The following is a 20,746-nucleotide window of genomic DNA, read 5'->3' as shown; positions in this document are numbered from 1 at the left end:
AGGGGAAATAAACTCAACAACTACTTTTGGCAAAATTAACTTAGCTTGGTAATATCCCCTTACTAAAATAATTGGAGAGAGGGGGGGGGATTGGCTTGCTGACGCGTGTATTATAGTAATTTAGTGCAGGGGCGTAGGGGGGGGGGGGCGGACCGCACCGGGTGACACCATTTAGGGGGGTGACACCAAGGCAAAAAATATCAAAATATATAGAGAAAAACTCGAGGGGGGTGCAAATCGAAAGTTTGAGGGGGGGGGGGTGCAAATCGAAAATTTGAAAGTTTGTCCCTGGGAAGGGTCTCTATGCCCCTGGGGGGGGGGGTGACACCATTAAGTGCCGCACCGGGTGACACCCGACCTCGCTACGCCACTGATTTAGTGACAATATGTAACAGTGAGCATGACTTCTACATGTGTAGACGGACGAATTTTTTTTTAAATGAATTATTAGATCTAGATCAGTGGTTCTTAACCTGGGTTCAATCGAACTCCGGGGGTTTGGTGAGTCAGTCTCAGGGGTTCGGCGGAGGTCAAGACACACGATTTAATTTACGATCGTATTTGGTCAGTGCGGCCGATAGAACTATTATTATTAAGTATTAAGAAATGTTTGGGGAAATCCCATATGTCCATATGGAACTGATGAGGTTCGGTACCCTCCATTAGGTTAAAAACCACTGATCTAGATTCTAGATAAAATCTTAAAATGCATTCGTTTGAATAAAAGTTCAAATCTAGATCTGAATCAAAATCATTTGTGTGTGTAGCCCTATGTGTATTTTATACCACTGAACTGGAACAATCATTATGCTCAGTCATAGTTTTTAGATTTACGGCGCCTTTTAACTTTTGATTATTTACTGCCGATTTGTTATTTAAAAAACCTTGGAACTAATAGCAGCCAATCAAATGACGTTATTTGGTGGCAATTGCTTCCGTAGCAACAACCAAATTTACACTACAAAAAAAATAATGGTAGCCTATTACTAAACTAGAGGTTTATTATTAATTTGCTCATGAAATAAAGTTAGGAAATCCCATATCAACATGGCAGCTTCAGAGGTAATCATTATAAATTAATAAATTATGAATTAATATAAATAAACTGAACTAGAATTACTACTCATGGAATAATAGAAAGATTAATAAATTTTATATAATTAATTTTTTTTAAATATATAGATTAGATCTAGTGAATTGAATACTGAGTGAAGTCAAAGTGAATAGATCTAGATCTAGAATCTAGAGATTATTCTAGAATCTAGCTAGATCTATCTAGATCTTGTAAACTTTAGCTTCATCATAATCAGTCATAATCTGTTTTAATTTTCTGATATTAAAATGGAAAAAACAGTGCTAAATCTATATATTTCATGTCTTTTTATTACAACATTCTGGGGCAAATTGACACAAAGTCCAAAGTATTGGGGAAAAAGTCATAAAATCACTACTCATTATTATCATTATAATAAAATATTAATAAATTCATTATTTTCATGTGACATTTCAATCGAGTTATGATATTTTAATTTTATTTTTATTAACTAACTTAAAGTTTAAGGCAAGATGCATTAAATTAAATTAATTAGAATAATTAGTAGTGATACCTTAGTTTAGAACAAAAACTACTAATGTCAACTTGCTTAATTTCCTGTGGTTTTGCTTTTGAATATTGCATCACATGATCATGTGTAGGGGTACAGAAACCAAATTAAAAAACAAATTTTTAATATGAAACTGTCTGACCAGTCATAGTGGCCTACCTATAGAGTATAGAGATTTAAATAAATAATAAACAGGCTTAATAATTTATTTTAGAGATAGTTTGGTTTAAGTATGTTTTTGAATTATGTCAGCTAATTTATGGAGCGGGGTTAATATAGTAGTTCTATAGTAGTATAGATACAGTGTTTCTTCCAGACTTTTTTTCTCCGGGGGGGGGGGGGGGGGGGGTGGTAGACTTTCTTCTGGGGTGTGGACACTGTTAAAAGTATATATTTTCTATATAATTTTCCCCCTGAAGAGATGCCTGGAAGAAACTCTGTATAGATATAACTACATAAACCTTAGCAAAGCTGAGCAAAATCTCTTACATAAGTAAAAATCAGAAGGAAGTATATTTCTTAAAGTTCGCTTTTTTACAGGATTGTATGGTGAGTGGCTTAACACTTTGCTAACCTGAAAATTTTGAGTTCTGTTACTTTAGTTTTATTGTACCTCACTTAAGTAAGAAAAAGCCAATGGTGGCTAGGTGATGTGCTGATCACACAATTTCTTCAAATGCTGAGGTTACAAAAGCAAATGAACTCTACTTCATCATATCTAAAAGAGTACTAAACTTTTTTGGAAAAATAAAAAGATGCTTGATTTTTCTTTCAGGTTTCTAAAAAGGAACAAAATCCCAAAATTCCTATATTACCAGGAGTCTCATACCTACCAGATAAAATTGAAGTTGCTGAGAATCCGTATGTTCATATATATATATATATATATATATATATATATATATATATATATATATATATATATATATATATAGCCTTTATTAATATCATGTTGCTACTCTATTTAATTGAGACAAAACACAAAACAATAAATGAGTGAACTGGCTAAAGATTTCTACAGCACATTATTGTACATAAAATTAAATGCTATTAACAGCTGTATCAATGCAAAGACTTATCAACTATCAACTACCACTTAATAAATGTTTGTTATTTATAAAGCTTTGAGTATAGTTTAATAACATTTTAATTGTGACATAATATTAGTCACTAGTTATGTTATTGTTTTGGTTGATTATTAAAAATCAACAACTAAATATTTTTATTTTAAACTGTTTATTCTTTTTAGGGCACTAATTCAGAAAATTGAAGGTGAATTTTTTGACTTCCTTGTAACTTTGAATGATATACTAAAACTTCTGCATCTAATAAAGCCGAAGCACCTTCGAAGTTTAGTGAGTGAATTCTTTTTATTATAGTTTTGAAGAGCTTCCTCGTAACATAACGCGTCAAGTAATTTTATTCAGACCTAATTGGCTTACAAACTTGCACTTTTTTAACTGCATGTTCCAAGTAAAATTGTTTAGTCTAGAATAATTCAATAAGTGTAGTAAAAATATATTTCTACCAATTATTTTAATTCTATGAATAAACAGAATCCAATTCCTCATAACGTTATCAGAGAAATGAGAGTGTTTGGAAATAAAGGACCTTTGTATAAAAAATTTGACAAGTAAGTACATTAACACTAATACATATACGTCTGTAAAAATCATAGCAATTTTATTAATTATAATGTTTTATATGTTTTTTTTCATCTTTTGTACTTAATTGTTATTTGACCACAATAAGAGTAAAGGTTGTCATTTAACAAGTTACCAACACAGAACTTACAGATATTATTTAGTAGGTAGATTATCTTGATTGCTAAACTATGACATACCATGACACAATCTAATGATTGCTTTAAATCTACTAGACAAACAAGTGGTACTATTCCTGGGATATCAGCCTCTGCTGACAATCTGTTTAGGCGAGGGATGAGCCAAGGAAGTTATTTAGGAGGCAAAGCACGACCTTTGCTGTATGTTACTCAAATAATACTATTCTTAAATTTTTGTGCATATGTGTATGTGTACATAATACTTATTCATATATACATATATATATATATATATATATATATATATATATATATATATATATATATATATATATATATATATATATATATATATACATACATATACATACACATACACATACACACACACACACATACATATACATATATATATATATATATATATATATATATATATATATATATATATATATATATATATATATATATATATAAATGGATGGTCAGAAGATAGGATAGAAGCCCATAGGATCCCTGAGTTTATCCAACTCTGATGGATACCTCAGTTACAACAGGGAAAGTAAACTTCGCCTGGCATATTGATGATCACACTGGACTATTTCTGCATATGTAGAGTTCACACAAACAGGTGAACTCTACATCTTCTGCCCAGTTGAACATTACATTTTAAAGGGTAACCGTACATAAATATATGTGTGTATATATAAATATACATATATATAGATACACGTAAGTTGCTTTTTTTTTCAGCAAAAAAGAGGGTGTGAAAAAGAAAACCTTAGAATCTGATTTAGTTGAGATTATTGGCAAAAAAACAAAACCACTTTGGCATACAGTGGCTCTTGAAAGACCCCCAGAACTCAATTTAACACAAGTATTGTAAGTTTTAAAATTTACTGACTGGCGTACTTAGAAGAAAAATCAACATTTAAGACAACAGTAAAAGATTAGTTTAGTGACCAGCATTTTAATAAAGAGCATATTCTGAATACAGTTTACAGCAGCGTGACGTTACCTTTCCTAAAAAATAAAAAAGGTTTTGTATTCAATAGAGAAAAGAAAGCTGAAAACACCACAGATGAGACAGCCCAAACCAGGCTTCAGAGAGATATAATCAACAAGAAAAACATTCCAGTGACTAGGTATGTTGTCCTTATTAACTTAATTAATCCCTTTAACATTTAATTTTTAAAGGACATATACCCATAATTCACATCATCATTGGTGGTAAGGTAAAAAAAAAAAGAATAAAAACCATGTTTATATTCTGAAATTGTGCCTTAAATCCTTATTTAAATTTTACAATATTTTTAGAGAAACTTATTCATTTCTTACTTATTTAATGTGTTCTAAAAATACTTTAAACTTGTCCTATTTTCAAAATTATTCTCGTTAGTTCCATTGTACTTTATTCTATCATTGTATTTTTCAGAACACACTCTGAAAGTATTATCATTGCCATAAAATATCTCAAAAATTATTCTTGTTATTTCTAATGTACTTTATTCTACCATTGTATTTTTCAGAACACACTCTGAAAGTATTATCATTGCCATAAAATATCTCAAAAATTATTCTTGTTAGTTCTAATGTACTTTATTCTATCATTGTATTTTTCAGAACGCACTCTGAAAGTATTATCATTGCCATAAAATATCTCAAAAATTATTCTTGTTATTTCTAATGTACTTTATTCTACCATTGTATTTTTCAGAACACACTCTGAAAGTATTATCATTGCCATAAAATATCTCAAAAATTATTCTTGTTAGTTCTAATGTACTTTATTCTATCATTGTATTTTTCAGAACACACTCAGAAAGTATTATCATTGCCATAAAATATCTCATGCAAACACAAGTGCGAACAAAGGATAAAAATTTTCAAAATCAGATGGATATGATGGCTGCATCCGATGCTGGATTCAAAAGTGTGGATGCTTACAAAACATACCTAGACACCCTGAAACCACATTGGTTCGTTAATTACAATCTCTAATTAAGTTAAATAGTATTTCTCAACCCCTAAAACCACATAAATTTGTTAATTACAATCTCTAATTAACTTAACTAGTATTTCTCAACCCCTAAAACTATGTTGGCTTGTTAATTGCATACTCTAATTAACTTTACCAGTATTTCTCAACCCCTAAAACCACAACTATGTTGATTTGTTAATTTCATACTCTAATTAACTTTACCAGTATTTCTCAACTCCTAAAACTACATTGGTTTGTTAATTACAATCTCTAATTAACTTTATCAGTATTTCTCAACCCATGAAACCACATTGGTTCGCTAAAATTTTAATGTTTTTAGAGAAGATGCCTAATTCAAAAAGTGTTACTTTAAAACAATGGATGTTTTTTCTTAACTAGCATATTTCATTTATGTTAAAAGCTACACATTAGTGCTTAGATGTTAACTTGTTAGTTACTAATACATGTATGTGTTGTTAAAGAGACAAAATAGATCTCAATGTTGTCTAGTAACTGGATTAAGAAAGTACACATACAATAAATGTAAGCTTTATGAAAATTATTCCATTATTTAAAGTCAGTGTACTTAAAAAATTAACTTTTTTAATGCAGGTTTAAAGATCTACTGAAAGATTGCATACACATTGGCCTCTTTACCAGTAGAGAGATCTTGGAAGCATTTGAAAATCTAGGCCACTTTTACCATATGGATGATAACTCTTTGGTTCTCGCTAAGGTCATTTACTTTGTCATTTCACTCTAAATTAAATGCTTTGGTCCATATTGATTACTTTCCCATTTACTGTAAATTAAATTATTTGGTTCTCACTAAAGCCAATCTTTCATATTTCACTTTTAATTAATGTTCAGACACTGAAAATGTTCCACTGTCAATTATTCCCAATCATCATTAGTTAGATCAATAAAAAATTAATCTTAATTGTAATCCTGTTCTAAGTATTTACAAATTATGCTTAAACAGGCTAACTCTTAGATGTGTGCAGTTTATTTTAAACTTTCAAATTTAGTCTAACAGGGTAGGCCTACCTACCTAACTCATATTAAGAAAACAAGAGAAGCTGGGCATAGTGCTAACCACATAATCCCCTTGTATGCGAAGGTGATTGAAACAGATGAACACTACTCCATCTGCCCTGTGTGTCTTGAGCACAAACGGGAAAAGATGATGAATATAGTCTAACAGTCTTTTGGTCTTTAGATTTTTATTGAGAGACAACTTTGGTCTAAATGTTTTTTGGATCTAGGTGTTGAAAAATAACAGCCTTTATAAATTACTGGGAAGCTACCCCAACATTGTTGACTCCACACAGCTTCAATGTTTACCTGACTTAAGTTAGGTAAAGTAATGTTTAAAGGGCACAGAAATTACCACACTGTCAGTAAAAACAAACAGATGTACTCTGTTTCATCTACCCTAATTGTTATTGTTATTATTAGTTAATTTTCAGAAGGATAACTCTCACAATTTTTTAAATTAAGTAAATTGAGTAAAAACCTTGCCTTTGAACAATTTTTTGATGTTTTACTTTTAGCCTAGACTTTGCTACTTGCTCATGTCACTTCCTATATGGGACGTATGTCGCTTGCCGGTTCAACGAGTATTTGATGTAAGTATGTACAGATATGAATGTAAAATTCATAATAATTTGCCTGTTACAAAAAAAAGTTTTTGAATTTTATCATATAGACAAACTCATAAGTTTAAGTTATCCAGATTTTTAGCTTTTTAAAAATGAACCCTTATGAAAAATTTGAATGCTGATATGTTTATTCTAAATCCTTATATCCACAGTTTATTCTAAATCCTTATATCCACAGTTTATTCTAAATCCTTATATCCACAGTTTATTCTAAACCCTTATATCCACAGTTTATTCTAAATCCTTATATCCACAGTTTATTCTGTATCAAATCATCCAAGAACCTAAAATTAAAAACATCATTGAAGAATGGCTGACTGTGAGGAAACTGTCCTACGTAGTGATGGCGCCCATTTATGCTGATGATTTGCTTGGGATGACTGAAGCCCAGCAACAGCAGCAGCAAGAACAACCACAACAACAGGTAGCAATCAAAAAGATTTCAGATAGACCAGTACCAGATCAGGCTATGATAGCTAAATATGAGGTTAAGAAGTCACAGAGTAAAAAAAGTTCAATTTCTAAAGACAAAAAACCTTCTAAACACTAAATTAATTTATTTTTTAATTACATAGCTCGTTGTAATTAATTGACCTGAATGACTTGAAAATGTATATTATGTGACGATATCAACTTTTTAATTTACTGCTCCATAAAATGTTGACACTTGAAGCCTTTATGACAGTAGAAATTTTACTATTTTCATATCACCAAATACTTAAAAGCAATATGATAAAATTACAATTGACATTTGTTCATTGTTTAACAATCTTTTTAAAGCATTATCATTCATATTTTTGTTCATTTAACAAACTTTTTTCCATTTATCATTTATTACAATATCTAACTTTGCATTTATGAGTTTATAATTGTATTGAATGAAAAAAGTTAATAAAAAAATATTACTACAGAAATGTATCTTTTTTTTGTGTGTAAAATAGTAAAGTTTAGATCCTTAAAACAACTTGTTTTCTTATAAGGTCACTTTAGTTTTTCTAACACAAACATATCATTAGAAGCAGTTTTATTAATATGATAGAGCAGATGAAGTAGGCTCATTTATATTCCAATAGACCAGTAAGTGGCGAAAACACAAAGTACATTGTAAAAAATGTGTTTTTAGAACATAGGCGTACATTTATTCTTTTTAAATTAAAATTAAATATGGTTTTCATGAAGCTAGGTCTGTCAAATAGTAATAATTTAAAAATTGGGAATCGTTAATGTTTTATATTTAAATAAACATAATTTTAAATAATTTGAAAAGTAGAAGTAATATATATAATTAATATTTAAATTAAATAAATGTAACTATTGATTTTCCTTACAGATAATAGTAATACATACACCTAGTGAGCACACTAACCAGTAAAGAAGTATTTGAGATCAACATGGATAACAGCAGTTCAGTCCAATAATGTCAAAAGTCAGGACTTAGGTGTAATGTAGTTGTATTGAGTGGTAAGGCTGGTAGAATATAATCCATTGTGTTGATATAAAAATGATAGCAGGAACAATTATTTTAGGAACAATTATTTTAATGATGCCAATTTTAATAAGTGGAAGCAACAAAATTACTGAAATAATGAATGTGTTTGGATTAAGGATAATTCTTAGATAATAGTGTAAACCATCAGTGTTCTACTATTTAAGGTAATATTGTGCACATCTGAAACATTTCAAAATTTTTTGTTGCTGTCATCAGTGGCGTAGCCAGGATCGTCTCAAGGGGGGGGTTCCAATTTTTACCCGGGGACAAACTTTCGATTTGCACCCCCCCCCCTCAAACTTTCGATTTGCACCCCCCCCCTCAAACTTTCGATTTGCACCCCCCCCTCAAACTTTCGATTAGCACCCCTCTCATACTTTTTATATATACCGAGGGGTCTATGGGGGGGGTTATGACCCCCCCTAACCCCCCCCTGCCTACGCCACTGGCTGTCATTGATTTTAAATGAATTTAAAGCTGTATAAATAATTGTACACTGCTCATAGTTATCTGATATAAATATTTGTGATAATCTTCCACTAGTGTTACCACTTAACATGATTACTTAATGCCTTATGATACGTTTTTAAATAGGCCTACCATATACCTACCTACCATATAGATTATCAAAACATTTCTACAAAAAAAATAACAAATATTGAATTGATTTCAAAGGCTGTAAAAAAAAACATACATTCGTACAATAAACACAGATATTAAACAGCAAAATGTGTTATTTGCTCCTGAGTTTGTTAGGGTTATATTATAATCTATTGTCTTGAAACTTAACAGCTGAAATAAAACAATTAACACAGCTTTACAGCCCCTATATACTGATTTAAACCGCTAAATTTTTAGTTTGGAATTAGTCAGTGGGATACTATAATGTGGGCAGTTGTTTTTTTTTTGCAAAACCTCATGTGTAATTAGGTTAATAGCTAAAAATGTTTTTATTACATTATTCATTTCACAAATACCTTTGTCTTTAATTAATTTTTGGTGGTAAAATTCAGAATTACACTACCATCATCTTACAGATGGTCATTAATAAAATACATTTTAAACCTATTAAAAATTAAATGTAATCATATTTAGGTATATCACAATTATAAACTAAAACCACACAAAAATCATGGTGAATGAATATCTAGGGCCAAGGTTTAGCAAAAAATAGTCTGATTTAGTTTAGATTTTCGCTAATTATGGGCTCCTGTTTCTTTAGGTTACAAAATTCTCTTGCGTGAATTATTATAATATATTATTTTAATTATTTACAAGTTTATGGTTACAGTGCGAATACAATTTTTGTATAGGAAGTGATTACATCTTATATTGTGAATGAACAGCAACTTCCTATGGTCAGGTCAAGGTCCTTGTTTGTTCAAAGTGTTGAACTTGAGTGTGAATTTAATATCCCTTTCAAGATAACATCAGACAATAAACTTTGATTTTCTTTGATTATTTGAAAGAATCAACAAAACAAAAGTGTATTAATTTAAAATATATTTCTTTAATCCTACAGTTTTATATTTTCCTAAACATAACAGGAAAAAACAAACAAAAAAATTTGATTTTCATTACAAAAGAACATATGTTAAGATAACTAGGAAACAAATTAGCATCAAAACATGGGTATGCTAACAGTAATATCAAAAGATTGTATGTTAAAAGTATAGGACTAAGGCAATAACCACTAAAGGCACAAGGTGTAAACAGAAACAAATAATATTTTACACAATTTATTTTTATCAAATAAATTTTAAAACTAAAATTATAAGGCACGGCCCTGGATTAGGGGAAAGGTACTGTATACTCTGCAGGTACAAGTTGAGTATGAAACAAGACACATATCTAAAATATTAATAAATAAACGTATATTGGAGATATGTATTTAAAATGAGTATGCAGAAGATACTGTATGTGTTAAGATTACTATCCAAAAATAGGTAAGTACATATGCTGTAGATAAATCTGTTTTAGGCTCACAAAAGAGTATACAAAACACATACTTGAACTGTATAAAGTATGTGTTAGGCTAAAATACAGAACACTCTTTTGTATAAGTAAGGTATAATGTGAACACAACACCTGGTTTTATAGAGACAATTTTGATTAGAGATTATGCTTCATAAAATGAAATCTAAAAACGTTGATTTGCTGCCAGATTTGTGTGTACATTTTCATTTATATACACATATATACATGTATATTATAAGATACTGATTAAAATCATATATTTTTATAACAAAAAGGGACATGCAAATATATCTTTTTTTTTTAAAAAAAGGGCACTTTATGATAACTGGTTAAAACACAACAATTACAAGGCTAAACAGCATGAATGTAAAATCATATTATGCTTTCTTTTGCCATTGCTTACTTTGAGATTCAATTAAATTGATGAAATAATGCCAATATTGGATAAATATGTAAAAAATTATATGCTACATCAAAAAATTCTGCTTTGTAGTGTGACCTGGATTTGAGTAGAGTAAGATTAACTACTCTAAGACTGGCATGTAGAAAAAAAACAATTAAAAAAACACTATTTAAAAAAATGAACACTTGCATTATAAAGTTGTTTAAAAATATTAATATGTGAATGAACACGAAAGAAAGAGAGAAAAAAAGATGAAATTGTAAATGGCATAGCACTGATAATATCAGTGTGTATAATATATCAGTAAATAAAATATAATAGTGGCTAGGTAGCCTATTTTGAACATACAGAATCTTTACAAGCAATCCACAACCATAAAACAATAATTCTGTTAAGTCTGCATTGACTAGAATTAAGACTAACTCCCAATAACTCTGTTAATTAGAGTTAGCTCCCTTTAATAGTTGACTTTCTTACCCTGTGAAACAAAATCTGGATATTTGCTAACTACTGAGGTTAGTTTTAACACAAATTTCAATAAAATTACTCAAATTCTACAAAGCATAATAATTCTTTGTAAACTTTAAAACCTTACAATAAAACTAATTTTCCTGAGTTATTATGAAACAATTTTTCAGCTATAGTCTGCCCACACTAGGCACATTTTACCAATCAAAAAATGCTATCTTACTTTATGCTGAAATAGATTCAATATCATCTTCAATATCAAATGTAGAGTTAATATAGCTTTGATTCGGCCTGCGCATTTCACGTTCTCTTTGTCTCTCTCTTAACACTCTCCTCTCTTGGTTCTTACCAGTATAATTATTGTACGCTTTCTGATTGGATGGATAATATGGAAAGTGTCCCCATTGGTCCCTCACTTTAGGTCTAGCTCCTCCCATTTGCATGCTGGGAACTCCCATATAAGGGCTTGCACCTCCCATGCCACCCATGTAAGGAAAACCTGGATAATGCATCCCAGCATATGGATTATTTCCATTGATGTGTGGGATGGGTGGATAAGCACCAGCCATGTAAGGGTTCATCCCTCCCATGAAAGCACTTCCCCCACTCATGTAAGCACTAGCACCACCACCACCCCCATCAGACCCGGAGCTTGACCCGCTCTTCCCCAAAAGCACCCCCCAATTCCCACCAGAAATATCAGCCATCAGCGAATGCAGCGGAATCACACCTTCTCTGACCTGATGAGTCTCAACCGTGATCTTCTGTGTTTTGTGTTTACTTTTAGACACCGAGGCCGAAGCTGTTTGTTTTTTCTGTTTAGGTTCCTGCTGTTTTAACTGCTGTTCCTTCACTTCAACAGGCTTCTCTCCCTTATCTTGCTCCTCCTGGGGCTGACCCTGGTAATACTGTTGGTGATTTAACTGCTGCTGTTTTTGAGGAGAGCTTTTCTCGGATTTACTCACGGAGACCACGCTTTCCTCTGGCGCGCCAGGCAATGATGGATTCATACTGGAATCTATACTGGTTTCTCCTATCTCTCTCAACTTTGCTGCAACACCCGACCCGGCGTAGATATTGTTTTTTGCAGTAAATATTGAAAAATTTGTCTCCCTTTTCCCTGGGCCTAGTTCCAAATATGGCGTAATTCTTGGGTTTTTTGATGCCCCTCTATTCTCCACTTTTGTCACTGCAGGTAGTATTGTATCTGGAGGGATGTTAGACTGCAGCGAGATTGTCTCAATGCTGTTTCTTTCCATAGAAACACGAACACTGCGTCCTGACATTTGACTTAATGCAGAAGAGTCGCTGCCCTTTCTAGGTTTACCAAACCTTCCGCTGCCAAACCTGAACCCAGAAAACATCGGCCCCACCTCCGGTTTTATCCGGTTTAGCTTGCCCCGTTTCTTTTTCTTCTTTTTCTTCCCGCGCCTGTTTGGCAGTTCGTCCCGTTCTATGATGAAAAACTGTCTCTCTCTGAACTCAACCAGTGATTCCCTGGACACTCTTCGAGTAGATATAACTGACTGGACATCTGTGAAAATTTAATATTAGTCATGTATTACATCTTTAAAAAAAAAAGTCTTCTGTGAATATGATTTAGGGAAATGATAAGTAATGGATTAAAATTTAAACAACCCAAACTAGGTTAATAGACAAGGACATCATATGAGGACTACAGGGGATAAACTACAGTTGTCAAGTTATTCTATTAGTTACTAAAAAAATTTGAAACATTTAGCAGCATTTGTTATCCCAATATATCCCATCTCTAAAAATTATTTTACAGAGCTACTTCTTCTTCTTCTTTGTTCTTAATTTTTTAGCGTTGGGAGGGATCGAGCTTTATCTGCCAGAGGGTTTAAACTCGAGACTTTTTTCGAATTTATCAACCATGAGCTTTGCCGACTCGACCATGCTTCCATCACAATTAAGGATTATTTGTCAACTGGTTATGCGCCATTGAGGCCATTGACTCCGATTTCAGCCTGCTTTTCTTTTTGGATTTGCTTCCATAGCCTTTGTCCAACCAAGAACAAACTACAAGGCAGCAGTTGTTTGATTTTGGAGTTGTCTCTCCCAGAAGAGTGGCTGTCCCCAGCTAACGAGCCTCATCTGCCCGAGATTTTACAGAGCTATAGTACTGGGTTTTCACTTGCATATTGTCGAAGTAATAGAGTGACACCAGATTTTTAGAGTTTGAATTATCAGACAACCATTTTTCCCCCTGAGGTCTTTATGTTTTCTAAAAAAAATATATAAATTTTGTTTACCTGAGTCTGAGTACCTCCTACCCATCCCAGCCACTGGGAAAATCAGCCCACCTCTTCTACAGACAAGCTTTGGCATGGCCATGGCAAAATTGGACGACAGCTCGTCATCACTGCCACTGTTTAGATCAAACTTCATACCTGTTGGACCAAGAAATAATTTGAAGGTTATTACACATGGAATACAATAGTATATTATCTTAGTTGTTGATAAGTAAACTACTACTCTGATTGTTCTCAACATGGTTTATTATTCAAGTTACCAAGGTTAGTCAACATTCGTAAAGAAAATACTATTTTTAGAAAGCTGTCTTTTGTTGAAATCACCAAAGTTTGATCACATGGATTCAATGTGCTGAGTTATAATAAACCGGGAGTGATCTCCCCTAAACTTTCTCGAATATTCTTATATAAAACAACAGGGGATGGGAATTGGGCTATAGACATGATTTTTAATCCATTTTAAATACTTCGGATGTGATGAAGGACTGAGGTGTAATACGGTGAAAATTGTTAAAATTTCAAGTGATTTTTGTGCACGATTACAATACTTTCTCTATACTTCGTATATACGAGAAAGTAAAAATATATAATAATAAACAAAGAACAATTACCCAATGGGTCATCATGGGAACTTCTGTAGCTAATGGATACTCTCCCTTGATTAATTTCTTTCCTTTTCTCAAAAGCTTGTGCAATCATTCTGTGTCTCTTTAGCTTGACTGGTTTATTGGAAGGCTTGTGAAATATCCTTAACCACAAAAAAAACATAACTATGTATATTTATATAAGAGTACTTTTATTTAATCTACAGAGAATATTTCCAGAAAGCACAAGGTAATGTATTAGTAAATAAATACTGATCTAAAATAAACCTCTTCCTTACTGTGAGAGATAAACAGTCAAATAACTCAGTAGGGATTATTAAACTTTAAAAAGTGGAGATTTACTTACCACCTGAAAAACCTCTCCCATGCTGAGAGAGAAGCCTTAGTCCATGACCAAGAGCTCATGGCAATGCCTGCACCAAAGAATGCAAAAATGTGGATCTCCATTGCAACTAGGCTGGGTCTATCTTTGATAACACAGGGTGTCTGGGACCCAGTGTGTACAGCTGATACTGACACATTAGCTACACAGCTGGTGATTTCAAAACATATGTTTTTACAAATACAGAAAAAGACTTACATTAAAACACAATGAATTTTAATTAAATCTATTTTATAAAGTTGGAAAATATGTCAATTAATATAAATGTATAAAATAAAATTGAATTAACCTTACTGCTGAGATTCATGAGATATCCTGCTACCCATAGGGATATTTTTAATTGGTAAAACACAGGCAAGCTGTTTTTGTTGGTATCATGGCTCTTATCCTAAGCCAAGCTCTAGCTATGACTATAACGGCATTACCAGAAGAATAAAATTCAATATCATACTATACTAAGGAACGGAGAGGTATAGCGGTAGAGAGCTGGACTGCAAACCCGTAAGTCGAGTTTGAATCCAGGTTCAAGTTAGTGGGCCGTCCCTGAGTCCACCCAACTCTGATGGGTACTTAACTCACGTTAGGGAAAGAAAAAGCGGCTGGACATCTCTTCATATGCCGAGGTCACAGAAACAAGTGAACTCTACTTCACTTGCCCTAGGTTTGAAAAGGGAACTTACTCTATCATACTATACTGTCCTATGAAAACTTAAAAAAGATCCATTAAAGTGAATGTTTTTAAGCAGCAATAGAGTTGTACTTACTACATGTACTCTCTAAAGCTTGACCTCCACCTGTCCTCATTGGCAAAAATGTAAACATGGACGGCAAAGGTAATGAACACAAAAATTAATGCCACAGCTGTGAAGATACCTTTAACGAAAAGTGTAATACAGTTTATAAAATTAGTTGTTTTATATATATATATATATATATATATATATATATATATATATAGGCACGCATTCACATACATGTTTTAAATATATATTATACCTAGTAAAACAAATAACAGCAAACAAATAAAAGGAATATTATTAATGTGGTCAAGCACTAAAGTGCATGATTACTCTCATAAAAGGTTCAAGTTTATTTCCTACACAATAGTCTGTAGGGTATCTGGGAGTCTACTTAGCCAGGGACAGTAAAGTAGGCTGGAAATAGTCCTGACCACATAATGCTGAGTTGTGAGAATCAGATGAACTCTACTTTATCTGACCCATGGACTATATTAGGTGATTTACTTTAAGAATACTCTAGAGATGTGATTTACTTTAAAGAAAACTCTAAATGAAAAGTAAATGTTTTATTTAGCATCTTTTGATTTGGTTTAGGACCTGCGAGAAATAAAATGAAAATAACATTTACCAAGTCTTAGTATTGTGTCTCGTATTTTGGAGAAAGTTTTCTCAGGGATGAATACAGGTGCTTCTTTCCTAATTTTAATCAAGGTAAAAACACCTAGAAAAGATTAATGGAAAAATAGTCATTGTAAAAATAAAAATTTCAAATTAAAAAGACTTGATTAAAGGTAAAGGTGATCTGTATTGCTTTAATGATGATAGCCCTAGTTCCTCACCTCTCAGCAGAAAGAAAGTGCCAACAACAATGACCAGACCAACAGGCACTAAGACAAACAAGGCTCTCATGCCATGGTTGAAGCCTCCAACAAAACAAATGCCACTCACAGAGTCCCCATCAACCTTGAGTGTCAAAAGGAAAATAAACATTTCAAACATCTTTCATAGATTAGCCATTTTCAATGATATAAGTCACCCTTTCTACTTTACTTGCCCCTATGGACTGTCAGGTTCAAAGTAAGTAAAGTAAAGTTCCCTTTTCAAACCTGACGGTCTATAGGGCAAGTGAAGAAGTGTTCACTTGTTTCTGTGACCTCGGCATATGAAGAGATAGTGTGGTCAGCACTATGCCCAGCCACCTTTACTTTCCGTAACGTGAGTTAGGTACCCATCAGAGCTGGTTGGACTCAGGGACGGTCTACTGACTTGAACCCGGATTCGAACTCGAGACTTACAGGTTAGCAGTCCAGCTCTCTACCGCTAGACCACTCCGTCCTGTTAGGTTCAAAAGGGAACTTTACTTTCTTTTTCGGACAAACACAAAAACACATTACAAGAAGAAAAACTGACGGGTAGGTATAAGATGTTGACATCACACCACATTGCTTCACATACTGCCTCGTTCACACACTTTGTCCAGCTAGCACACCACTTTCAAGGGGAGGCTACTCTAACACAATCTCTCTCTGTGCCTACACATTTTTGTTATGGACAATCCACATCACACTACCTCTGATATGGCCAGGCATATAATTGTAAGGACAAGGGGCAGGCACCAGCTGATGAGATGAAAGTAGGCCGTCTTGGAATGCAGGGTGTCTCTAGGTGTCCCCAGGGCTGTGAAGGTCAGGTACCAGGCATACGCCAACATGACAAACCAGGACACACCAGCAACCAGGAAGTAGTAGACAATGATGAAAACAACAGTACAGGATATGCTCTCACTGGACCTAGAGAAAACGTGCATTAAATTTTTGTCAATCTAATCCAATCCAACTTTTTCACAGAAACAGGGACTATTAAAAAAATAATGATAAAATATATATTATATACAATATTGTATAATGATAATATACTTTTACAGAAACTAGACACTTCTTTACTCCAACAGCTTGTACTTAGCTAATATAAATGCATAAAAGTTTGTAAACAAATTTAAAAAGAATGTAATTAAATCACATCCTTTCAGTGGACTTAAAAAAGGAAATCCAATATTAAATGTTAATATTGGAAAAAAAGTTGCCAGAGATTGGTAAAAGTGGATAGAGATTTTTATAGTGGACCTGTGTCCTGGGAAAGATGATGATGAATATCAGATCACTTAACAATTTTTCTAAACCAAACCATAACTGAACGGCTAAAAACCTATATGATGCCTTACATTAAAATAAAAGTAGACTTCACTTACTTTGGCTCCCCTTTTCGCACAGTTCCATCCTTTCTGCAAACAATATCCCTCCTAGCATCTCCTACAAACTGGGACATCCAACCAATGCTCCCCAGGAAAAAACAAGCATTGATGAAGAACAGAATGAGGGCGGGATAACGATTGGCATTGTTCCAGTCAATTATAAATGTGAGCTGAAAGTAAAAAGACAATGATCATATAAAAAAATCGACTTAATACTCTACATCATCCAATTATAAATTACTTACAGATCTTCATCATGAAATTTCTTTATTTAAAAAAAAAATAATAAAGAGGTTTTTTTAAAAATAAAAAAGCAAACACTTTAAAGTGAATATCCCTAGCATTTGAGTTATAAAAAGAATTAAATTGGTAGTAACACTATATATTTTCTAAACCAAATGTTTTCCTTATCGAGTGAGTGTAACTAAATTTAAATAATACTAAATCCAAAGATTTTTAGAAAAATGTCAATATATTAAAATTAAGATGGATAAAGATAATCTTACTATTGTGGAAGTTGTTAATATACTAAAGATGGGTAAAGATAAACTTACTACAGTGAAGAGTGTGCATGCCAAACAAATGGAGCCAAACACTGCAACAAAAATGTGAACTTCATTATGCTGCTGTGCTGTGTACAAGGGGTTATCACACGGAACACCACACCCATCCACATCATTGTACCAGCTACCTGGGTCATCTGTGCGAACTAATGGGCTTTCACATTTGCCAGTAGTGTTAAAAGGCAATTTATCATAAGTTTCTTGCTGCAAAAGAAAAAAACAATAAAATTATTTGTAGCAGTTTTTAATTATATATGAATATACAGTATTTAAAAGTTTAAAACAGAAATATAATGTGAGTTAAACAATTCTTCACTAACCCCACATCCAGACACAAAGTTAGGGTGATCACAGCGCAGAAAATCTGGCCAGCCATTGTTAATCTCTTGGACAATTTGGCATGGTTTTCTTGTACGTTCACATACTTCCTTGCTAGGAAGTTCCAATCCAATGGTGTCATTACATCTATATAAAAAGTAGAAAATAATTTTATTCTTAATAATAATATTCATTCAAATATCCAAATAAGTAGACTATTTACTAGAAACTAAAAAAATCAAATTTTTAAGGAAGAAGGTCTTATTTAATTAACAAAATAGTAAAAATTATTAACTAGGCTTATTAAAAAAAAGAACTTACTTTGGAAGATAAACGGAGCATAGAAAAGGCTGAACCACAGACCAGCACTGAGGCACATTCCGAAGACCACTCCATAACCTCAATTTTTCATAAACGTCATCCAGTGTCTGGGAATCATTAACCAAAGAAATGGAAGTGTGCGTAAAAGGCAGAGCAGTGCCCATACATAATTTGGATGTCAGCGGCTGACACCCACCAGTAAGGTTTATATTTCTGTAGCATTTTAGATTTACTTGAACACCTCCCAGAAGCTGGGCTTGTACCAGCCAAGATAAATTTGGCACGCTGGTGAGAAGAAGGCACTTTATATAACTGATTAATACAAAATTTGAAATCCATCTTGTACTTGGAATGTTAATGTGATGATAGTTTACAGTCACATAGCCCATTGTCTTTGCAGTTCTTAGTACTCACTCATCCATTGCAAAATATCATGATATGGGAATCGTGCTTTGATAATTTGCTGACTGGTGAAACGTAAAACTTGTTTAATATCATTCTGCCTTAATATGGTTTCTGTGTTTTCATGCTGGAAATATAAAAACGTTAAGTGTAAAAAAAGGAACTTTATTTTAATTCCATTAGCCTACAATTTAAACAACTGTCAATCAAAAGTTAAACATCAAAACTTATTCAAATAATGACAAATAACTGTGAATGTCCAGCAATACTTAAATCTAGATCTAAATTATTCTAAATCAAATTATGACTACCAGTGTGTGTTAGTTGTCTCTGGAGGAGGCAATAACTTCCCCCCCCCCCCCCCCACACACACACATAAATGATAATAATACAAATTAATATTAAATTTGAAACATACTTATTACTTAAACCCCCAACCCCTACACACACTACACAAACATTCACACAACACTGCTATAGTTAATTTTATTTTATTTGAAGTTTAAATGGAAATGCAGTTTTCAGTTTTTTAAAGCTTATGCTAATTAATATTAATTAATTATGTAACTACATTAACTAGATCTAGTTAAGTTTAGTAACTATCTAGATCTAGATCTAGATTTCTAGATCTAGATTCTAGACATCTAGATCTAGATTCTAGATCTAGATTCTAGATCTAGATCTATTCTAGATTTTAGACTGAAATAAAAAAACATTTAATTTATTTTTATCTTTTTTAAATCTTACACAAGAAGACACTCTTTAAGACAGAGAATCGATCGACATCAACTAGACAAAGTAGAATCTAGATTCTAGATCTAGAGAATCTCTAGATCTAGAACTGTAACTATTTCCTTTGAAATAAATTTTGGATGAAAAGTTTAGGTAGTATAAGAGCAGTCGGCCATCTTTTTTGACGCACCCCTGCCTAATTTTTAACTTTCTTTATACCCCCCCCCCCCCCTACTCGCGCGCTTACCTGTGTTGCTGTGTACACACTGTGCAGCTTCAGCAAGAAGATGTAGGACTAACCCGTTAGCCTTTGGTTAGAAGGTCGGGATGGGGGAAAGGCACTTGTGTAGATGATTTATTGAGGAGCTTTATATTTTAACTGAATTTTTTAATTTTGAATGTGCGTTTCATTACTTTAAAAAAAAAATGTTTAAAGATAGGCCTATAAAGAGGCAGAGCCTTCTATTGAGTTCAACTTTATCCTTATATCTTTTATAGCAGTGGGAAGGGTTACTGTCTTCCATGTAAGTGTCAACTGCTGTGAAGCGTCCCCAATCGTGATTATAAGAATAATATAATTTCTACCGCGATGCATAATGATTAAGGCAATTTATCACCCCATTGATCCTCCCCCCCCCAAAAAAAAAACAACAGCATGACATTTTGATCTATTTAAATAGTTGTTAATAATGTTAATGTTAGATAGAATGTTTTCTTCGTTTAGAAAAAAAAAACAAGCAATTTACGCAAACGTTATTCTACTTGCAATTATTAGACTGCATGCATGCTGTAT

The 20,746-nt window shown here is 32.7% G+C and overlaps 2 protein-coding genes across 3 annotated transcripts; one reads left to right on the top strand and one right to left on the bottom strand.

Moving 5' to 3' along the window:
- Positions 1–891: 891 nt before the first annotated feature.
- Positions 892–8,652, top strand: LOC131938612 (uncharacterized). The gene is made up of 12 exons (XM_059296711.1): positions 892–1,062; positions 2,380–2,465; positions 2,854–2,959; positions 3,161–3,237; positions 3,484–3,588; positions 4,141–4,269; positions 4,443–4,532; positions 5,199–5,366; positions 5,981–6,104; positions 6,922–6,996; positions 7,286–7,453; positions 8,360–8,652. Exons 1-12 carry the CDS (start codon positions 1,048–1,050, stop codon positions 8,399–8,401), a joined length of 1,185 nt encoding a protein of 394 aa, XP_059152694.1. The 5' UTR covers positions 892–1,047; the 3' UTR covers positions 8,402–8,652.
- Positions 8,653–11,148: 2,496 nt separating this feature from the next.
- Positions 11,149–20,252, bottom strand: LOC131938617 (protein smoothened). 2 transcript variants are annotated; one of them, XM_059296719.1, is made up of 13 exons: positions 20,201–20,252; positions 18,820–19,348; positions 18,501–18,645; positions 18,172–18,384; positions 17,615–17,787; positions 16,937–17,156; positions 16,206–16,329; positions 15,995–16,087; positions 15,391–15,499; positions 14,591–14,776; positions 14,251–14,387; positions 13,640–13,777; positions 11,149–12,900 (listed from the first exon to the last, which is right to left on the bottom strand). In XM_059296719.1, exons 2-13 carry the CDS (start codon positions 19,206–19,208, stop codon positions 11,591–11,593), a joined length of 3,237 nt encoding a protein of 1,078 aa, XP_059152702.1. In that variant the 5' UTR covers positions 19,209–19,348; positions 20,201–20,252; the 3' UTR covers positions 11,149–11,590. The 2 variants fall into 2 exon arrangements, with proteins under 2 accessions (XP_059152702.1, XP_059152701.1); XM_059296718.1 differs by lacking the exon at positions 20,201–20,252 and adding an exon at positions 19,969–20,040.
- Positions 20,253–20,746: the final 494 nt, after the last annotated feature.

This window comes from Physella acuta, unplaced genomic scaffold (genome assembly GCF_028476545.2).
Source record: "Physella acuta isolate Inbredline_101_S28 unplaced genomic scaffold, ASM2847654v3 ptg000252l, whole genome shotgun sequence".
NCBI lineage: Eukaryota > Metazoa > Mollusca > Gastropoda > Physidae > Physella > Physella acuta.
This window is presented reverse-complemented; position numbering and strand designations above follow the sequence as displayed.